Below are 13,983 nucleotides of genomic sequence, written 5' to 3'. Positions count from 1 at the left end.
TAGACGAGAATCATATTGTGTTATGCTTTAGAAAAAAATCCAATCTTATAAATCGACAATTCGTATACATGTGGAAAAATTTAAATTGGATACCTACATAATGGAGAAATTACGTTTTGAATTTATTGTAAAAGCTAAACCAGATGATAACAAGACAAATATTTATGCCATAACTTCCATAACGGATACACAAAATCAAACTTTTATTGTGCCTATAGAGTATCAACCAGTTAATTTACACAAGGAAATATTAAAGCATGAAATATTTGACAAAATAAAAAGATCCCTGCAGAGAAGACACGACAAGAGACAAGTTTGGATAACATTAACCAAGGAAATGAAGTCAACATATTTAGATAATGACAATGTACAATTTGATGGGTTTTTACTTGAAAAGTTAGAAGAAAGTCATGAGTTGTTATCGACAAAACCAATATTGACAAAAAATCCAGAAAATAAGATCGGATTAGCAGCAGAATTTTCAATAGAGGTATTTTTAAGAAATACGACAAATGTCAAACAATGGTTACAAAATTTTGAAAGTGAATGTACACGTTTAAAAGTAGATAAAGATATACACAAAATAGAAATTCTAAAACTACTATTAGACGATACTTACGTAGATTGGTACACTTCAATGATTATCAAACATACTATAGATTCTGATTGGTCTGTATGGAAAGAAAGTTTAAGTGAAACATTTGCTGATAAAGGCTGGTCACCAATAAGGTACGCTATGAATTTTAAGTATATACAAGGATCAATGTTAGAATATGCTCTAAAAAAGAGAGACTGTTGCTGGAAATAAACAAATCCATAGATATACCGACCCTGATTTATTTGATTGCCACCGGTCTACCAAACTACATAACGGATAGAATAGACAGAGAAAGTCTTAAATATGCAAATGACTTATTTAACTGCATAGAGGGCTAGAAAATTTAACAAGAAAAAACTACACAAAGAAAAACTTAAGCACTGGAAATAAATACAATAACCAAGAAATAAATCGAACTGAAAAAAAATCTTATAGAATTTGTGAGAAGAAAGGAAAATTAAATAGATTTCATAAAGAGAATGTTTGCTGGTATAACTATGAAAAAGAAATGACAGATGATAAAAACGTAAATTCTAATTCATTATTAGAAGTTGAACTGAGTAATGAAGATTCAAAGAACTAAAATTTCCTCCACTAATTGAGATTTCAGTGATGTTAAATGATAAATTAGAAGTCAAGGCGCTGTATGATCCTGGTTCACGAATAACATTAATAAATTCAAAATTAGTTCAGGTGACGAATATAAAACCTAATTATTGTTATGACACAATAAAAACAATAAGTGGAGGAGGTAAAACTAAAGGATTGATTATGCTGGATGCAGAGTTATTACATGTAAAGAAGAAAATAAATGCATTTATCTTTGAAAATGAAAACTTTGAGTATGATCTAATACTAGGATTAGATTCAATACAAAAATTTGGGTTGACTCATGATGATAATTTAAATATCCAAATACAAAATACAAATAATTTCAAAATAAGTAGTAAAAATATGTTTGAAGATAAACAAACTGAAAATATGGAAATAAATATAGAAGAAGAAGAATATGCAGTGAACTTTAATGAAGGTATAGATACCAACAAATTTAATATAGATACAGAACATTTAAACACTGATCAAAGAAATCAGATAAACGCATTATTGGATAGTTACACTGAAATTTTTGCTAAAAATAAATATGATACTGGCAAAGTGAAGAAATATGAAGCCTGTATAGATTTGCAAGTTGATAAATATTGCTATAAAAGACCATATAGATGTTCAGTTCAAGACAAGATAGAAATAGAAAATCAAATCTCACAACTTTTAAAACATGAGTTGATTGAGGAATCTTACAGTCCATTTGCGGCACCTGTTACCTTAGCTTTTAAAAGGGACGAAGGAAAAAAAAGTAGATTATGCATAGACTTCAGAGATTTAAATAAAATAATTATACCTCAATCACAACCATTTCCGCTCATAGAAGATTTAATAACAAAAACAATAAATTGTAATTATTTTACAACTCTGGATATAAATTCAGCTTTTTGGGCTATTCCATTAAAAATTACAGACCGACACAAAACTGGATTTGTAACGCAAGAAGGACATTACCAATGGACCTGTTTACCATTCGGACTTAAAACATCTCCAGCCATATTTCAACGAATTTTGGGAAATATTATAAGAAAAAATAACCTGACAGGATTTGCAGTAAATTTCATTGATGATATACTGGTCTTTTCTAAGACATTTGATGAACATATCACGCACTTAAAAAAATTGCTGGAGGCTATTCGAGAAGAAGGTTTCAGGCTAAAATTCACAAAATGTAAGTTTGCAAGTGATTCTGTTAAATATTTAGGACATATATTACAGAAGAATACGATCTCACCTCTAAAAGACAATTTAAAATCAATTAAAGATTTCCCTATTCCTCAAAATAGAAAACAAATACGACAATTTTTGGGCAAAATTAACTTTTATGGAAAATACATTCCTAATGTCTCGATAGTTCTTGACCCTTTACATAAATTGCTGAGAAAAGATCAGACATTCAATTGAACAGAACAGAGTGAGCATGCATTCCGGAGAATTAAAGATTATCTATGTTCCAAACCCATACTAGCCATTTATGATCCACAAGCACCAATATTTATTTATACTGATGCCAGTGCCATAGGAATAGGAGCAGTTTTGAAACAAATTCAACACAATGGTGAAGAAAAACCAGTTGCGTATTTTTCTAAAAAAATAAATGAATCTCAAAAAAAGAAAAAAGCGATATTTTTAGAATGTTTAGCCATAAAAGAGAGCATAAAGTTTTGGCAACATTGGTTGATTGGAAACTATTTTACCGTTTATACAGATCACAAACCTTTAGAGAAGTTAAATATAAGAAACAGACCTGACGATGAATTAGGCGTTATGTCACATTATCTGTCACAATATAATTGTGAAATAAAATATTTTCCAGGAAAAAATAATACAGAAGCGGATTGTCTCAGCAGAAATCCGGTGTTGGAAGTTGATGAAATTTATGAAGACAACTTAAGAACAGTAAATATTATTGATATTCATGACATAAAACATGACCAAGCACAAAATTTGCAAATAAAAAAATTAGAAAAGAACATGGTTCTAGAAGATGGAATTTATTATAAAAAAAAGTGGGAAAAATATGAAAAAAATAGTCCTAACTGAAGATTACAGTAAAACGATAATCAAAAAGATACATGAAAAATATTGTCATACTGGAATAAATCAAACAGAATCTAAAATAAAACCCTTTTATACTGCACCAAATCTATCAGAAAATATTAAAAATATATGCAAAAACTGCGAGATATGTATAAAAAACAAAACAAGACTAAATAGAAAATATGGCTTTATGTCGCAATTAGGCCCAGCTACTAAACCCTTTCAAATAATGTCACTGGACACAATAGGAGGATTTGGAGGACAAAGATCAACAAAACGATATTTACATCTATTAGTTGACCACTTTACTAGATATACATATATCCTATGTTCCAAAAATCAATATGCTCGAGACTTCATTAAACTTTTAGAAAAAATTCCTAAAGAAGAAACAATAGACATCTTGCTTACAGATCAATATCCAGCATTTAATTCAATTGAATTCAAAAATTACCTCAATAACAGAAATATTCAATTAATACTTACAGCGGTAGACACACCGTTTTCAAACGGTTTAAATGAAAGGCTAAATCAGACAATTGTCAACAAAATAAGATGCAAAATCAATGAGTCAAAAGGAAAAACAAATTGGTCAAAAGTAGCAGAAGAGTGTAGAAATAGATATAATGAAACAAACCATTCTGTAACAGGATTTTCTCCTAAATATTTGCTATCTGGTGAGTCTACAGACTTGTTACCCCATGAACTAAAAGAAAAACATGCATTAACCAACAATTTGGAAGAAGACAGAAAAATAGCACTCCAAAGGTCAATAAAATCGCATGAATATAATAAATCTTTATTAAATAAGAACAGGTTACAGTATGATTTTAAAAAAGGAGATAAGGTATTTGTTGACTATGGAAACAAATTAAATAAAAAGAAAATGGATGAAATTAGAATTGGTCCCTTTGAAATAGAAGAAAAAATATCGGATTCAGTTTTTAAAATAAATACCGGTCGTGGAACAAGATCAATTGGATTGTATCATGTCACAAAGCTCATTCCTATGCTCACTGACTTTTAATTTTAGCGGCTAAATTTTACGAAGAAAATTTGCATTTCGAAGGGGGGTGATGTAAGCTTTGTGGTGACACTGACTTTGGCAAGTTGTCATTACAATCATAAATGAATTTGCTTTAATATAATTTAATATTTAAAAGTTTAAAAGACAATTCAAGTTCTTATAATAAGAAATGTAAAGCATGAACATTTAATTGTCGATTCTTTGTTTTAGGTTAGTATTTCATTAGTTAATATTAGTTATGTAAAAATTAAATAAACTTTGTTTTAGACGAGAATCATATTGTGTTATGCTTTAGAAAAAAATCCAATCTTATAAATATTTTTGAAAAATTTAAACGCAGAATGAAAGACTAAATTATTACCGAGGGCCGAAAGTCCCTTAGAATAAATAAAAAGTTTATTTTGAATGAGATATTTGAAATTAAAAATCACACTAAATTTTCTCTTAGTTTTTTCACCCCTGTAACTTATTAAAATAAACATTATAGAAGTTCTCAGGGACTTTCGGCCCTCGCTAATAACGTAATCTTTCATTCTGCGTTTAAATTTTTCAAAAATACATATTAGTTTTCTCAGGATTCGAAAAAAATTAATCCCCATTTGAATAGCATTGCAGCCGAAAATACGTACCGATCCTCTTAATGAAATATTAATTTCTTACTTCGAATACTTTCACAATTATCGTGTAGATGGCGCTTAGATTAATTTATAATTACATATTACGTAGTATTAAAAAAACTTAAATTCAGTACTTAAAACGTATGTATCTTTAAGGAACATCTTTAAGGTAAAATATACACCACAGCTTTGACCAACTAATATTATTTCCTATTAATTTTTTAATTTCAATGTTTTAAATTAATCACTTTGACATTTATGTCAAATTTCCAGTAAAAGCTTACAGACTTGTCACTACTGGTGCTCGCGAATTTTTTATTATCCCCTCTACCTATGAGCTCATAGCGTAAACACATCATATTCTTTTTCTCATGAGGATCTTTGAGTGCGTCACAGTTTTTCGATTTCTTTCTAACGCATTAAATTGTATGTGACAGAAAAAAACGCACGTCGGTGATTACATTTTGTCGGTGACATTTATAACATTTATTCTAGTTGTCAATAGATGGCGCTTTAATCGAAAAAAAATTATTTACGAATTATATAATATATCTACGAATATAATCTGTACAATTTATAAGACTATAAAAATCAAAGAAAATACCATTTTATAAATGCAATAAACACAATTGATCTGTTTTTTATGCCAAATTGCAAATAAAATGTGACAACTGTTAGATTTAACTAAAATGTCATGTAGTCGAGGAAATGAAGCATTTTGGCTCGCAATTTTTTCGTCCATCGTGGATTTACTTGAAATTTTCGCAGAAGGTAGGGAATAGTCCAAGGATCATTTTCTATATCATACCGCTGTACGCTAAAACCTTGGGGGTGGTCGCCACCCCATCTCGGTGGTGGGAATTTTTTATTACATTTTAACCATGTACATCGATGTAAGAAGTAATTCTAAGAAAAAAATGTTTCTTATATTTTCTTCGTAAAACTAATATTTTTCGGGTTATTCGTAGTTGAAAGTAACAGTTTTTCGACGGAAAAATCGACTTTTTTTAGAGGTTTTTTTGAGAATAACTCGAAAAATATACATTTAATAAAAAAACTGTAAATAAAAAAATTGTACCTTTTAGTAACACAAACCAAACTGTTTTTTTATATTATTTTTACGACCAATACAAACCGAGATACGGTATGTTAAAGGTTAGCGTTTTTCGTCAAATGCGTTATTTGAAATAATCAAAGCCAAATAACGGGAAAACTTTGCATTTTTCCAGGAAAACTTAAATGGTGTTTTTTTAAGCATACGATAAGATCTGTCAAAAAAAATAATAAAAAGTGTTTAGCATAAAAATTGAGCAACTTATGATCAAAATAAGTCGGTACCTGTTTTTCTCTATGAAAAAAAAACACTGAAAACAACCCCCTAACTACCCTCCTAATTAAAAATTGGTCTTCGCCTTTCTGTAATTCCTTTTATATTTATATTATCAATACACTCAAGAAGTTTGACCTATCTAAAAGGCATAATTTTAGAGAAATTGGAGTTTATAAAGAAAAATTTATTTTTTGCAATTTCGAATTTTTTATCACTTTCTTCAAAATCTCTCCGAAAATACTGGAGATACGAAACAAATAATAAACTACTAAATTGTAGCTTTTTTAATAACTAAAATTTCCCTATGCATTAATTTTCATTACAGTGAATAGTTAGCGAGATATAGCTACTTAAAACATCTATTTACGAGCAAACACTCCCTTATTCGAGCCCTTTAAACCCACCTCAATTAAAAATTAAGGGATCTTACGGAATTTAATTGACATATTCTTATAAAATCCACAAGGAAAAGAAAAAGATTTTCCTGTAGTTGGCTGTATACCATCAATCACAAAATTGGAAAGAAATCCTTTGTAAAAGGTATAAAAATTTTTTTTTATTAAAAATCCCTTAAAAGGGCTACATCACAACAAAACGTTTTCGATTTTTTTAAAAAATTATCATCAGTGTTCGATCTAAAAATAAGTATAACCGATTTAATGAATATAAAGTTATTATTTAAATATTGACAAAGGTTAGAGCAAGTTGGTTATACTTACAAACTGGATGCTAGCTGAGCCACAAAAGAAAAATATTTGGGTAAAAACCCTTTACATAAAATATAGATGCCTTAAAAGTGCATACTTCAGTAAAAAGGCCTGTGATGGTCACATGGCAAACAGGATAATGCCCTAAGGTAAGGTATACAGGTTTCCCAACACGTGGGATCCAAATTGAGTTGATCACATTTCAATGACTTAATGGCAACTGAATGCAAAATGAGTGATGTTTCTGAAAGGTGTCAAAAGACAGATGGACAACGTGACGTGGAATTTACCCTGTATTCCGACAGCCAACTAATTGTTAGTAAAATATTTAATGAAAATTTATCTTGTAATAACAAACATCAACAAAGTTGTGGCTATAATTACATTTAAGTAAGTACTTTGAATATGTAAGATGAACGTGAAGTATGAAATGATTTTTATAATGAGAAATAGCCAGAATTTATGCAGCCATCTATACATGTTCCTATTCAAATTGAAGTAAGTCCAACTGTGCTGTTGAAAATTTGATTTACTATGAATTAAAAGGAGTGTTTGGTTTAATTGTACCAATGGCAGAGTAAATTAGAGAGTCTATAGTAAATGGAAGTCTGATATTAAAGTAGTGTTGAAATTCCATCCAGTTTTAAACCTTTTCCATTCAACTCAATAACTTGGTATAAAAAATAAAAAATAGAAAAAATCCCTATTTCATAAAGATGTTAAGTCCTAGATGCTATGTTACATAAAAGGACCTCATACTTTTGCCAGGTTATTAGTTCATTTGATATTCTTCTTCACTTCCAATATCAACACTCAGGTACCTTAACCAATTAATTCACATATCATTATATCATATCAGTTTCCTCCTGTGACTCATACAACTTATCTTAATTTCAACACTACTTTAATATCAGACTTCCATTTACTATAGACTCTCTAATTTACTCTGCCATTGGTACAATTAAACCAAACACTCCTTTTAATTCATAGTAAATCAAATTTTCAACAGCACAGTTGGACTTACTTCAATTTGAATAGGAACATGTATAGATGGCTGCATAGATTCTGGCTATTTCTCATTATAAAAATCATTTGATCCAAGTATTTGTATCCCCTGTATACCTTACCTTAGGGCATTATCCTGTTTGCCATGTGACCATCACAGGCCTTTTTACTGAAGTATGCACTTTTAAGGCATCTATATTTTATGTAAAGGGTTTTTACCCAAATATTTTTCTTTTGTGGCTCAGCTAGCATCCAGTTTGTAAGTATAACCAACTTGCTCTAACCTTTGTCAATATTTAAATAATAACTTTATATTCATTAAATCGGTTATACTTATTTTTAGATCGAACACTGATGATGATTTTTAAAAAAAATCGAAAACGTTTTGTTGTGATGTGGCCCTTTTAAGGGATTTTTAATAAAAAAAAAAAAATTTTATACCTTTTACAAAGGATTTCTTTCCAATTTTATATTCTTATAACTCTTCAAAAATTCTACAAAACCGTTATTAAAAAAACTTTTTATCGCCAAAAATGAAGGAGCTACGTTTATAAAACTATTTTTTTTTTTCGAAAAATTCGAATAGCCCCTTATAGAGCATTTTCAATGTATACAGGGTGTAACGAAAATACAGGTCATAAATTTAATCACATATTCTGGGAACAAAAATAGTTCGATTGAACCTAACTTACCTTTGTACAAATGTGCACAAAAAAAAAGTTACAGTCCTTTGAAGTTACAAAATGAAAATCGATTTTTTCCAATATATCGAAAACTATTAGATATTTTTTATTGAAAATAGACATGTGGCATTATTATGGCAGTAGTATCTTAAGAAAAAATTATAGTGAAATTTACACACCCCATAAAAAATTTGTGGGGGTTTTGTTCTTTTAAACCCCCCCAAACTTTTGTCTACGTTCCAATTTAATTTTTATTGTAGTACCATTATTTAAACACAATGTTTTCAAAACTTTTTTGCCTCTTAGTACTTTTTCGAAAAGTCAGTTTTTATCAAGATATTTTGAATATTTTTCAAATCCACCACATTATTTGTATATGGAGACTTGGTAATAATATGAAAATTTATTCATGATTTACATTTTTAGGTATATTTTGAACCATATTAAAAAAGAAGCCACACCTCGATAAAAGGTGCCTTCTCGAAAAAATACAAAGAATCAAAAAAGTTTTAAAAATACCGTGTTTAACTAATGGTATCGCAGTAATACTTTAATTGGAACGTACACAATCATTTGGGGGGTTTAAAGGAACAAAACCCCCATAAAATCTTTATGTAAACATTTTAAAAAAGAAGCCGCAACTCGATAAAAATTGCCTTATCGAAAAAATATTAAGAGCCAAAAAAGTTTTAGAAATATTGAATTTAACTAATGGTACCAAAAAAATAATTTAATTGAAATGTACACAAAACTGTCCCCCCTGTTTAAGGGAACAAAACCCCTATAAAATTTTTATGGGGTGCACAAATTTCACTATAATTTTTCTTTAAAATATTCCTGCCATAAGAATGTCACATGTCCATTTTCAATAAAAAATCTCCAATAGTTTTCGATATATTCGAAAAAATCGATTTTCATTTTGTAACTTCAAAGGGCTGTAACTTTTTTTATGAGCATATTTGTACTAAGGTAAGTTAGGTTTAATCGAACTATTTTTGGTCCCAGAATATGTGATTTCATTTATGACCTGTATTTTTGTTACACCCTGTATAATACCACAAAACCGGTTCGTATACTGGATGATGACTAAAAAACTATATTTGTATGTGTATTTTTACATATTTGTAAATTCGTATTTTTGTGTAAATAAATGTTTTTGTAATTCTTTAATTCTACTTTCTTCTCTGCATAGATCTATTAAATTATCTACTTATAAAAATTGCAATGTTATTAAGGGTGGTTTTAAGGGTTGAAATATTATGATATTATATCCTAAAGCATAAAACAATCATTATTTAACCAGTCAAAACCAAATTTTACACATATTAAAGTTCACAATGTTTTTATATAATTTTTGACAATAAGGGGTAGTTTACACCCCTAAAAATAATCAACGCCCTTGAGCATGATATAGAATATGAAGTACAGGGTAAGATGATCCTAACCCCAAATTTTTATGTAAATCGATGCAAGCCGAAATAATTCTTTTAGGATAAGTAAACTTTTTATATGTAGCAACAAGAAGGGTGGTTTTAAGGGTTGAAATATTATGATATTATATTCTTAAAGCATAAAACAATCAATATGTAACTAATAAGAAGCAAATGTTAAAAATATTAAAGTTTAAAATGTAATTTTATATTTTTTTACAATTAGGGGTGGTTTTCACACTTAAAAAAATAAAAGCGTACAACGGCTCAATATAGAAAATGAACTAGATTGCGAGGTTTTGCCATTTTTCCAGCTTCATTTCCTCGACTAATGTTAGAATAAATATTATAAATATATATTATCACGGACTTACCTTTTTTTCTATCATTTGTGACGCACTGAAAAATGCTCATGAAAAGAAGCATATGTGTTCAGATTGAAGTTCTTAATAGTGGTCTTTATCATCAGATAATGGTTTTTGTTTTTAGATCTTTTAAAGAAATCACCATCTGCTAGAATAATGTTTACATCCTCAGGATTAAGCTTTTTAGCTCAATTTTCAGAGAGTAGATTCAATAATGATGAAACTAATGATCTAGAATATAACAGCTCCAAGTTTTGTATCATAGCCGCTGCAGATATCTTTGCTGAAAAATTCAAGAAGTACAATATCACTTCAAACTCTTTTCATCCAGGTCTTGTCAGAACAGATATGTCACGAAGAGTAATGGATCGTCAAATGTCCTGGCCACAATTTATTTTAGGATTATTTGTATTTGCTCTAACGATGGTTGTTGGAAAGGTAAGTTCTTACTAATAAATATAAATCAGTCATATACGCTTTTGAACAAAGATATCTTTTTCTTTTTATTTCTTCTTCTTTATGTAAGAACGAATACCGAATCACGCGTTTTGTTTGATCTGGAACAAAATCTGGAATCAAATTACAGAAAAGCTTATTTTTAGCAGTTTTAGATGACTTTGGACTTCCGAGGATCAAACGCACTGACTCTGGTCTAAAAAATATAAATAAACAATTTGGGTCGAGTTAAGCTCTTCCATTCATGTTCCCTATGGTCTCTAAATTGAACTGGTTTTTCTTTCTTTTCGCGGTTCTCCTTTAGTTTTAACTATCTAACATTTAGTTCAATATATCATAACTGGTCTTATTGTAGCTTTATAGAGTTTTCCTCTCAGTTTCATTGGAATATTTTGGTTACAAAACCTTCTACTTGTTTTCTTCTATTTTATTTATTCCCCCTTAATTCTACTGACGTAGTAACTCCACATTCAAACGCTCCTATTTTGTCCTGCTATATTTTAAACCCTTGTCTATATTTTTGCAGCCATTGATATAAATTTATTTCAGTATTTTTGACTACCATTACATTATAGGAATCCATTAAGCACCTACCAGTATAGGTATTGTTTGTCTGATTTAACACTAATGAGAATAAATAAAATCTAAACACGGATCACCTTTTGAGGATAATTATTGTGTCGTTACTGAACCAGTATGGCACGGCCTTTAAAGTTACTGGGGCTGACACAAGTCTCCCTAAACGTAGGTACTTTCCATGAAATTTAAACCTGGGCTGCGAGTAACTCAAATTAATGGCCTGATTTAAACATTAATCATGTATCATTAATTAAACATTATCATGCTCAAATATTACGTGGGCGTCGTCTCCAGGAATAGCTATAAGAGTCTTCTAAATCAAATCTTGTCAGATTCCTATGCACAGTCAATATCTCCCATCTATCATTGTCGTAACTAGACAAAATATAAATATTCAACGTTGCGTTGAAAATTAGAAAAAATACCTATTTATTTAATGTGGAAAATAGGAAATATTTCGCCTTCCTTATCCTCATTTTCTTCTACTTTTCCCTGTAAGATTAGTTGCAGCAGTCCATATATCTCGCTATTCCGTTGGTTAACAGCTCTTTTTCTTTTTGCATTCTTAACAAAACACCCGGTTAGTAACGTGATGGGTATCTTCAGGATTCAACGTTAAAGCCACATTTCGAAAGCCTCTATTTTCTTACAGGTGGCGTCTGTGTGAGTCCACGACTTAACTCCGTTCAACAGTATAGGAAATATAACATCGTAGTAACCATTATGGTGATTGATAAATCATGACATTTGAATAGCTTAGCCATTTTTTGAAATGCAGATCTTTCTTTCTCTATCCTACATTTGATTTCTAGAGAATGGTAGGGGTATGTTTTTACTCTTTCTATTTGTTAACGTTTCACACTGTTTGTAAAAATTGCTGTTCCTTCTAGAGATCATCATATGTTTTGTTTTCTTAGTGTTTAGTGAAAAAAAAAATTCGAGGAAGTACAGAAATTTAAATACCTAGGCGTTATGATAAATAACAAAGGGGAAAGAAAAACGGAGATCGAAGAAAGAATAACTGCGACAAACCGGGTATTCCAAGCAAATAGAAAACTACTAAAGAGTAAAATATTGACGAAACAAACAAAAATGAATATATATAAAACAATAATAAGACCAATAACGATGTATGCAGCAGAAACCATGACAATGACAAAAAAAGAAGAAGAGAAATTAAGAATAAATGAACGAAAGATAATAAGGACAATACTGGGTTCAGTGAGAATCGAAGAACAAGACTATAGAAGGAGAACGAATAAAGAAATTTTAGAAGAATTAAATGGTGAAGATATACTAAAGAAAATAAAAGTACAAAGAACCAAATGGCTAGGTCACATATGGAGACAAGGACCAGAATCAGTATCAAAAGCTATGATATTGTGGCAACCAGGTGGAAAAAGGAGACGTGGTCGGCCCAGATCGAAATGGTTAACTGAAGTAGAGGAGGACCTAAGAGGAGCAGGAATTACAAAATGGAAAGAGAGGGCAATAGACCGGAAGAAATGGAGACATATTAGTGAACAAATACAATGATCATGGGGACTGATCCACCCCGTAAAATGGATCTAGAAAGCGAAAGCGGCGAAACCCCACATGGGGTGTTAAGCCATATACTATACTAGTGTTTAGTGAAAGTACATATCTCTGACTTACTCCTGTGATTCTATTCTTTAACTTCTGGAGTGCTTCAGAACTGTCAGCGAATACTACCTTGTGTCGTCTGCGTAAGTTATGTTATTAATACATTCTCCGTTAATTAGAATTCCGGCTTCAACATCATCCACTGCTTCTCGAAAGATTTCCTCGGAGTAGATGTTGAACAGCAGTGGGGATATTATACATCCCTGACGGACCCCACATTTGATTTTTATATCGTCGGATTCTCCTGCCACTGCTCGGATAGACGATGTTTGATTCCAGTACAGATTGCTAATAATTCTTAGATCACAGGTGTTTATTCCAATACTGGTTAATATCAGAGAACAACAACCACCTGTGGTTGTTGTTCTCTGTTAATATCTCCATCAGCTTGTTGTACTTTACTGATTTTTTTATCAAGTAACTAAAAAATTAAATAATCCGTTTATGTTAATAATAAAAGATAGTAAAAGCTTTTAATGTGTTTTAGACGGCTGAAGAAGGTGCTCAAACTGCCATACATCTAGCTTGTGCAAACGAAGTTGACGGAGTAACAGGAAAATTTTTCGCTGAAACGGTGCCAACATTTAAGCCGGGATTAGCTCATGATCAATCGCTTTGCAATGCTATTTGGTTGCATTCTGAGAGAGTTGTTGGACTTAAAGAAGAAGAAAAATTGTTTTAAAACTTTGTCACATAATGTAAAGTTACATACATGCCAATGCTATTGCAATATATCATAACTCGTAACATAAGTTGTCGTTTTTATTACTTTATCTTTGTAACTTGTTATTTATGTTCCCTCTAATTTTGTTTCTTCTAAAAGGGTTATATTTGTAAACCAAATTTGTGTAATATCTATAGTTAAACAGATTGGGAATATTTTACGTAAACATTAATAT

General features: G+C 30.3%; 1 protein-coding gene across 1 annotated transcript; it reads left to right on the top strand.

Annotated features, from left to right (window-relative positions):
* Positions 1-1,210: 1,210 nt before the first annotated feature.
* LOC114334613 (retinol dehydrogenase 14-like) lies at positions 1,211-13,766 on the top strand. The gene is made up of 3 exons (XM_050660014.1): positions 1,211-1,349; positions 10,530-10,843; positions 13,572-13,766. The coding sequence occupies exons 1-3, from the start codon at positions 1,211-1,213 to the stop codon at positions 13,764-13,766; spliced, it is 648 nt and encodes a 215-aa protein (XP_050515971.1).
* Positions 13,767-13,983: the final 217 nt, after the last annotated feature.

The sequence above is a fragment of the Diabrotica virgifera genome, chromosome 1 (genome assembly GCF_917563875.1).
Source record: "Diabrotica virgifera virgifera chromosome 1, PGI_DIABVI_V3a".
In the NCBI taxonomy this organism is placed as follows: domain Eukaryota; kingdom Metazoa; phylum Arthropoda; class Insecta; order Coleoptera; family Chrysomelidae; genus Diabrotica; species Diabrotica virgifera.
Note: the sequence above shows the minus strand (reverse complement) of the source record. Positions and strands in the feature narration are given on the sequence as shown.